The sequence below is a fragment of the Polyodon spathula genome, chromosome 9 (genome assembly GCF_017654505.1).
Source record: "Polyodon spathula isolate WHYD16114869_AA chromosome 9, ASM1765450v1, whole genome shotgun sequence".
Taxonomy (NCBI): Eukaryota; Metazoa; Chordata; class Actinopteri; order Acipenseriformes; family Polyodontidae; genus Polyodon; species Polyodon spathula.
The window spans coordinates 32,786,269-32,795,383 of NC_054542.1; the positions used below are offsets into that span (position 1 = coordinate 32,786,269).

Consider the following 9,115-nt stretch of genomic DNA (forward strand, 5'->3'; position numbering starts at 1 on the left):
TTCATCAGTGATACCAATATCAGTGCAAGACAATATTTCATTAAAGAGCTTTTTCATTAGATTTATAAATTAAAAAATGATAGACTAGACCAACATTATTAAATGCAGAACCTGGAATATATAAAACAATAACATTCATTTCTACAACACATATACTGTGCTTTCATCCAGTTCAAAGTGTCAATGTAACAATAACATAGGTGCACATATACATTCTATTATTTCTAGTTTTATAATAGTAACAGTTTAATTCATAATAGAAAACAGACAGATATGCATAATAATTATGTTCCTGTGTGTGTTCTGGTATTGATATTTACCTATAACTGAAATCATGTTTACTGCAATATACAGTAATTAAATTACTATAATAGTAAATAAAATGAAAACAAAATACAACAATTAGAAGAAATTACTATTATTATTATTTTTATTTCATTGCATAGCATTTATTTAACTGAGCAGCATGAAAATACAAACAGAAAAAATCACAACAAATGAACTGTTTGCATGTCACTTCATAGATAACCTGAACTGTTTTCCTGAGAATGGAAGTAATTGTGCTTCTGTTTCCAGGGATCCCTGTGATGCTGGCTCAGTATTTTTTGGTTCAGTGCCTGGAACTTCAGCAATACCATATTGCATCTTAATTGCTGGTACTTGGTGCTTCCACATCATTAAAAAACAGCGTCCAGAGACCCTGGACTTATGGCAAAGTACTGAATGTTTGAAACCCTGTATATAAATATTAATAGAAGACTCTTCATTGTGCACATAGCGAGCGATTATTTACCTTCTAGTCTTAAACAGTCAGCCAGAATAAATTGTGATTCAGTGAACAGGCATGGGAGAGGCATGTGTGGAAAAGTGGAGGCTTTACTAAAGCAGCAAAGTGTTATACAACAGAGCAGAAAAGTACAGCATATAAAATAAATCAAACCAGATTTTACTGCTTTCATAATACAACTAAATACTATATACAATTGTTTAAATAGACAAAATGGTTACAACCACTGGTTAGAAAATATTGGGGGGGGAGCAATGCCAGATGAAAACTTACCTTTCTTTAGATTGCTGAGAATTTTTTATTTACTTATTTATTTTTATTTAACAGAATAGTTTGAATTTTTGCCTAAGGACACAACACTTTGAACTTAGCATTGTTCCCACTACTTGCAATAACTGCTTTGTGTTGTGACTAACCAGTTATTTTGCTTGATCAGCAAACTTGTGGTTTATAGTTAACTCAACTTTGTTTGTGGTTGGAGATAATTAAAATAGTTTTAAGTACATATCTGTGAACATTTGTATATAATTTGGCAGTAGTGTCAGATAACCTGTTTAAATTAAGAAATGCTTTTTTTCTTTCAAATTTAGTTTTAAAAGAAAGTTTTCTACTTGCCAACCATTGCATTTATTTTGACAGCTGACAAGTATAATTTGTTAACTTTTTTTTAATCATAAGAGTGCACTTTGCTCCATCTTGTGGAATTGTAATTTTGCAACATTTTGTTTAATCTGTGAGAGTTGACAAAATGTTAACCAAAAAAGAATACATGATTTTCACTACATGAGAGTAAGTTTGAAAGTTAGATCCATTCAAGTCTACATATCACTGTTCAACTGCTGGTTTCACATCATCAGCACTGATCTCGGACAACCTTAACTACGATTATTTTAGGCAGAAGTGTAAGAGGTACACTGCTAGTTAATGGGACACAGGGAGGGTTGTATATTTTAAAAGAAATGTCTCAAATCTCTTGCTTTTTTCTCTAGGGTTGATTTATTGACACTCCTAGTAACACCATTAAATACAATTGGAAACTAGTAGAAAAAGGTCTGTGGTAGATCAGGCATACATTTAAGGCAGCAGTAATAATAGTCTCTGCTAATTAGATTATTTCCAAACACTTGCTGCATGGATGTAAGTCAGTACATAAATAATAATAATAATAAGCACTGGATAAATTAATCTAGCTGCTTAAACATGAACTTCACATTTCTCAAAGTAATGTATCAATTATAAAATAATTATAAGTTAAAACTGAGAAAGGAGCAAAAACACACCTTTATGAACAATGCTATTGGAACTATTTTTAACAATACAAACTCAGACCAAATGGACAATATTTTGTTGGAAGGTTTACTTTATTTTTTTTTTTAACAATTTGATAAATCGGCATTGTATGAACATCAAGCCATAAACCCAAAGACAAAAAATAAAGGTTAATATCTATTAAATGCACAAAAAAAAAAGTCAGCCAGGCCTGTCTCCCATTCTGGTTACAGTGCACAAGACATATTGTAACGTGCAAGCCATATAAGTATATATAGTACCTCATACACATTTACAGCAGGAGAACCTTTTTTTTTAAAAAAACACTGAAAGCCACTTTGCACATTATAAGAGAGGGAATAATTTTGAGCTACAGTATAAAGCTCAAACACACTCAATGTAGCAGAGGCAGCACTCCACAATCTGTTCATAATTGTAAATGTACATCAGGGAAATGGTAGATGGCTCTTAATGTCCGCAAGTAAAAAAACATACCCACAATTAATCATTTAGTAGTGTAAAAGCTGGGGCTAAACTATCCTATTTGAGTGAGTTCATAATATCGACTTTCTTATATTTGCATGAACAAATCATAATAATAAAACAGCACAAATGTTTACTAAGATGTAACTCCAGTCAAAAGTTCATTCCAATTAAAAATATAAACTAAGTATGTTAATTAAATAGTAGTACAAAACACACCCACCTTGTAATTTCAGTTCTAAAACTATTTTTATTTTACACTGGAGAAAAAAGGAGCAAACTTAAAACTGGTAAATCTGTCCCAAAAAATATTAATAAAACATAACCTCAGGTAGTTGTAAATAACTAGTTCATGTGGGTTCCAGCCCAGGTACATTTTCAGTGTAGTTGTTTCAGATGTAAAAAACAAAAGTTCTTCACAAAAAAATAAACCATCCCTTCAAAAACGTACCAGTACAAATAAAACAGTTCCAGTTTCTGTGTACTTAACAACATTCAATGTGTCCCACCCACAATCATATATATAAGTGCATGTCCTGTACTGTGATATATTCAATACATCATATACCCTGTTTTAGTGTTATACGATTCATACACTGATTACTGATGCATTTTACACTTTAACATGCATCTATAAAGGTTGACAAAGAGAACCACAGTATATAATATGTAGCAGCGATCTGGTTTAGGGTAAACTACTGCACCTGGTAGCCACAGTAGAGTACTAACCAGGCCCAACCACGCTTAGCTTCTGAGACCACACAAGTTTTTAGATCTCACCTGATCTCAGATTTACAACTAAAATACACCAGATTTGCTATTGCTACCTTATGTGTTTTGGGTTTCAATTATTCAGGTGTAATTACGAAAAGGCACGGCTAAGATGCAGTAATTGTAAGTGTCTCGACATTGACCCTCTACAGTCAGGGTTAGAGGTTTATTAAGTTGTCATGTGCATTCAATTCAAATCCAGTTTTATGATATAAAACAGTCCCAATAAATTGGCTTGATGGTCCAATACATAAATAAGAAATAACACAATATAGCATTTCTTACCACTGTGGGTATATAGCAGGGGGGCATGTTAATGGTTACACCATGGTGTACCAGCTGTTCTAAGAGAAGAGATGCTTCAGAACCCTTTTGAGGCCACAGGGGGGCTTTAAAATCAGCAGAATGTGAGTAATGAATAACACAATTATATATAAAGTCATTCTAAACAACAAGAAAAATAGCTACGATACCTTTAAAGCCAATCAGATTCTGGGATTATTCTATAGTTTAAGTGCCTTTTGTATTCATCTGAAAATGTACTTCTTGTATACATTTTATGATCATCTGTATTTACAAACACTAGCTTTTTAATAGTATTATTATTAGTCATTTAGCAGACACTTCTCCAAAGTGACTTGCAGAGACTAGGGGGTGAACTATGCATTAACAACTGCTGCTGCAGAGTCAGTTACAATAGGACCTCAGTTTTACATCTCATCCGAAGGATGGATATCCAGCAAATACTTTATGAATTACAGTATATTTCAGCTGTAAAAAATATGATATATGCTATCCAAATTATATAGCCAAAAGCTATTGAAATTAGAGAACATGCGATTATAAGTAACACTTGTTAATATTGTAAACTGACTGCATAGAAGCCTATTCAATCCTGTGCCCATAAAGTCGAACTTTGGCTTGGACACAATTCAGTAAAATGCTGCACTGCTATTCAAAACACTTGGCAGGACTCACAAGGGCACAGCATTCCATTTTCAATGTGGATTGTGTAACAAGTGGGCTCAGTCTCATAACTTTGAGTCACTCATGCTTCAATAACTGTCAAAAAAAAAAGAAGAATTTGTTCCACAGTTCCACATGCCAAGATAGCTTCTAAAGACATTAATCCAGGTCAGAAGATACCGACAGAAACAAACCACAGAAGCATACAAACAAGTTCTAACATTGCACTTATCAATGAGTTAAAGTCTAGATCTACCAAATATATAGTCCAGGCTCTTTTTGAGGCTGATGGGATGATAGTATTTGGAACAAATTGTTTTTTGACATATTGGTTTCTGATATTGAACTGATTAGGAAACTACAGGAATACATTATCAAGGAGCTTGTTATGCCATCAGAAGATGTAAGCCTGATATCAGGACACCACAGCATTTGAATAAAGACCCTTCACAAAGGGTGCCAGTGGACTGAAGTCAGTGAAAGCAGCACATAACCGACTTACATTAAAACTGTTTGTCTCAGTAGTCTATACATTCAATCTGTATTTGGCATATGATGCTAAAATATTGGAACATTATTTTGTAAATGTTATACTATTAACAACAACTGCACATTTTATAGTAGCTACAGTTACCTTTTGTGTGGTCAGTTTAGCAATTGCAAGAAGCACAGCAGCTGGAATTTGCAGAAGGCAAACTGACAGCTGATAATTACAGGGTTTTTTTTTTTTTTTTTTGTAACTAGTAATACAAATTTCAACCATTTTGACATAGGATGTAGTGTTTTACTATAGTTATCAATACAATGATCATCAGTAAAAGAGTTTTATACAAGATAGAGGACCAGCCTTAGTATCAAAAAAAATGTGTTCAATGATTTTTACATTAACTAGCAGCTGATGCCTATAAACTGCATATAACATGCTCAGAACTGTCTGATTTGTAAGCATCCCAGTTCCCAGTGCAGCTTATTGTTAGCTTATTCACATTTAAACAATGCACAAATCAACACATGTTGAAAAAAGTACTGAAGCTAGTGTAAAATATTGCCTGTTTAGAGTTAGTCAACTGATTAGATTATTATAGTAAAATGTACTTATTCCTATTATTAATGATCCCCAAATATAACATCTTTAAGCACATAATGGTTCTAAATTCAGTACTGTACTTAAAGGTCAGTTTACTTAATCAATGAGAAATGACCAGGTTAGAGTTCACCTACAATGTAGCAAATGTACATTATTATGTATTTGTGTATACTAAAAATAATTATATGTAAATATTTCATGAGTGTTAAATAAAAATAAAAAAGACCAAAAACAAACAATTTGTACTTAAATACTTAATATATTTTATACTTTTTATATTTTCAGGAGTTACTATCTTTGTGGGGACATTTTCTCAAATTTTGTCCTGACATGGATAGTAATACCTGCCCACACACACTCCATATACCCAAACATTCTAATACTCTTGGTAACCTATAGTCAAAAATGTCTTTTGCTTCATCACAATTTAATTAGTGGTTCTGTAGGTACGGTATCTGTCTCTAAACCCGATGTCAGGCACAAAGTGTCAAACTGTAGTCTCTTTATAAACAGGAAACTGACAAGCAGTCACCTTAGTTGAAAGCAAATTACAAAGGCATCTTGGTGATCAGTTCATTTCCAAAGGTACTTGGTAACTAGTACCTTTGGTGACCAGTTAATTCTGGATTAATTTGATACCTGCTGCTATTGCTAAAAGTGCACTCATAAAATAAGTAAAGCTAGCTGTTAGCCACAGACAGAAGAACTTTAAAAATGCAGGCAGCAGATACTGATCTGGGCAACAAGCAGCATGACCTTTACAGTAGAATGTAAACATGGCAGTTGATTTATAAACCTATCATTTAGGTAAAGACATTGTTGCATGCTTTGCAGAAAATAAAAATGTAATTAAGTAAGAATAAAACTCACACGTTACAAATACATATTTTAGAGGGGTGTAATCCCACTACCATTTTGTTAAATTTTCCAAGTGGTTGATGCAATCCAGGTGGATTCCCTGGAACAGTAAAATGCTCTAAAAAAATCCAAGTGTGATTTATGAAAGTGGGGTACAGACAGATCAAATCACCCCCTAACTGCTACAAGAAAGTCAAGAAAACCTGCAGTACACTCTATATATGTATTTTTGATTGTAGTCACACGTTAAACCGTAACTTTTACTGGTAAATACATATTGTGTAGTTATCTGTTTCATCCAAAAAGATTAGACTTGGGTCTTGATTTAGCAGGGCTTTTCAGGGGTCTTTCTCCATCTTCTGTTTCTTTAAAGAAGGAGCTATGGATTATTTGGGTTTTAAATCTAATTTGTTTTAGTTTGGGTCTTATTCTGCTCATAGATGTTTGCCTGTAGACAGACTTGGGCTTTACTGCTGCCCCATCAACACATGAATCATCTTCAGGAAGATTCAACAGTTTGTGTGGCAACAAGTTTGAAGGAAGAACTTTTGACAGCCTCCAGCGCCCAGCCCCATTACCTAGATTGTCAGCATCAGAATTCTCAGCAGCACCAACAATGTCTCGGATATCTCCACCAACATTTTCACGCAGATACTGCCAAGCCTTTTTGCCGCTGTAGTCCCTTATGTCCACATCTGCATCATAGGCACCAACTAGTAATTTTACTACTTGCTCATGGTTGTGCATGGCAGCTAGATGTAAAGGTGTATAGCCTGCACTGGACCGAGTATTAATATTCAGTGGTACAGCATGCTGTTTGGCAAAGTTAACAAGCAATGCTATAAGTTCTTGTTTGCCATGTTTTGCTGCCCAGTGCAGACAGGTGAACCCAGTTACAAAGTCCCTTTTGATGACCAAGTTGGGGTCACATGCCAGTAAGCGATTGAGGCTTTCCCACTGGCCATCAGAAGCACACATCATCCATTCATGTTCCATTGGATCTAGGGCCAGTGATCTGCTGTCTTCATCAGTAGAGGACACCAGGGAGACTGAGTCACTTTCACTTTTCATGGAGTCCCTCCATCTTGGTAACAAGGAACCTGGGGTTTTAAGAGCCATGCTCCTCCTCAGTTGGGGTGAATTGTTCATCATCATATCTCTAAAGATTTTTCTACTACCTTTAGGGGTGCTGCCACCACTTTCAGTCCCAGAAGCACAAGAGGAATCAGGTTGACAGTATGTTGTCCTATCTTCAGCCAGCTTACCAGACTGCTGTTCTCTGCTGGCCAGCAGGGTAGGCTGAAAAACATTTCTTGAGCTTTGTCTCCTGTTCGGAATCTCTACCAAATGCGCACCTTTACAGTATTGACGTAAATCATCTTTACTATCCCTCAACCCGGGGCTGCTTTTGACAGTTTTAACGTCAGGGTCAGCGCAGGACTCCCCATCTGCACCCTTGGAATCTACAGTGTGCTGGCTCACAGTTTCTTCATTTCCAACACCGCAGCAGAGTGGAGCAGTATCCGATGCCAAGTTAACAGACGTGCTGCATTTTTCAACGGGCTGAGAAAAACACCTCTCTTTAATCCTTTCTGCGTTTTTATTTTCAGGAACTGAAAATGTGTGACATTTGACTTCTGTGGGCAATGGAGAAGCCTCTGTCACTGCTATGCTAGGCAGAATAAATTCGACATTTCTTTGGCGATTACAACTATCAGCATTACTGTTCGTAGATGAGCTGGTATTTTTGTTATCCAAATCACTACAAAGTTCAGAATTTTGGTCGATAGGTGAGGCAGCACCGACGGCTGGCTCGACTTCTGACAATGTTAACGATTTACCTTCAGAAATATTTGCAGAAACGTCTGGCGGAGTTCTTTTTCCTTTGCTAGCTCCGTAATCTGACATAGGTATAAATATTTTGTGTTTTGCAACATCGTTTGCGGTATTGTTTGAACTAGCTTCACCACCAACATGCTTTGACAGGAGAGCACATGCAGTGTCAAAATCTGCTCCACCTATTCTATCCGATTCTGCCGGCAACCCATTGCCAAATCCACGACTACAATATACATTGCTGTTAGGGCACGGGCTCGTGTATCCCAGAACAGGAGTACCAGGGCCCCCTTTTATTCCACTGCCAGCATTGTCTCCATCTGCCTTTTTCCCAACGCGCTGTTTCAAAGTATCCCTGTACTTTTTTTTCAGACAAACATACTTCACATCGTTTTCAACCTTCACAAACCCCACGGTGTCCACGAACTCCTTGAACCTTTCCTTTGCCAAAGCTTTCTTGGCAGGGTCATTCAAAATTAAGGGTTTGAATTGATCTATCAGATCCACGTTTCTCACTTTGCCCCCTCTCTCAGTCAGAAATTGTAAAACCGCGTCCTGGGTGCACTCAGTCGCCATTGCATGGATTTTTAAAGATAAATAACAAAACACCCTTTTTTATTCCAGTGATAATAACTTGAATCTGGATAATCCACGGGTAATCATTCATCAATTTAAAACAGCTGCTGCATTGCGTTGCCTTGTACCACTCTGACAAGACTAAGGGCAGACACACAGGACCAATGTAACAATCCCCGCCTCTAGCAACCAAGGTTTATAGCTGTTTAAGAAACTGTATCACTATGTTCGCCATGTTGGCTCGATTGGTCTTTAGTTAAGGATGCGATAGTGTCTCCTGGGTGGAAACAAAATGGCGTCAGTTTCCCATCTCAAATGGAAATCTTGCTAGCAACCACATATTTTCAGAATGGCTCAGACTTCAAACATTAGCAGAAACCACTTCATCTCAGGGGGTGTTTCAAATCTGCTTGAGCCTTTTGATTTAAACATACATGTTGACAGTCTTAATTTATAAGATTAAACAATATATATGTATATAT

General features: G+C 36.0%; 1 protein-coding gene across 1 annotated transcript; it reads right to left on the reverse strand.

Annotated features, from left to right (window-relative positions):
- Positions 1 to 5,650: 5,650 nt before the first annotated feature.
- LOC121320677 (ankyrin repeat domain-containing protein SOWAHC-like) lies at positions 5,651 to 8,778 on the reverse strand. The gene has a single exon (XM_041259235.1). The coding sequence runs from the start codon at positions 8,631 to 8,633 to the stop codon at positions 6,516 to 6,518; it is 2,118 nt and encodes a 705-aa protein (XP_041115169.1). The 5' UTR covers positions 8,634 to 8,778; the 3' UTR covers positions 5,651 to 6,515.
- Between the last annotated feature and the right edge of the window lie 337 nt (positions 8,779 to 9,115).

What these genes read in the sequence shown, in the direction of transcription:
- LOC121320677 (XM_041259235.1), bottom strand. Translation starts at nt 8,633, where the DNA reads ATGGCGACTGAGTGCACCCAGGACGCGGTTTTACAATTTCTGACTGAG.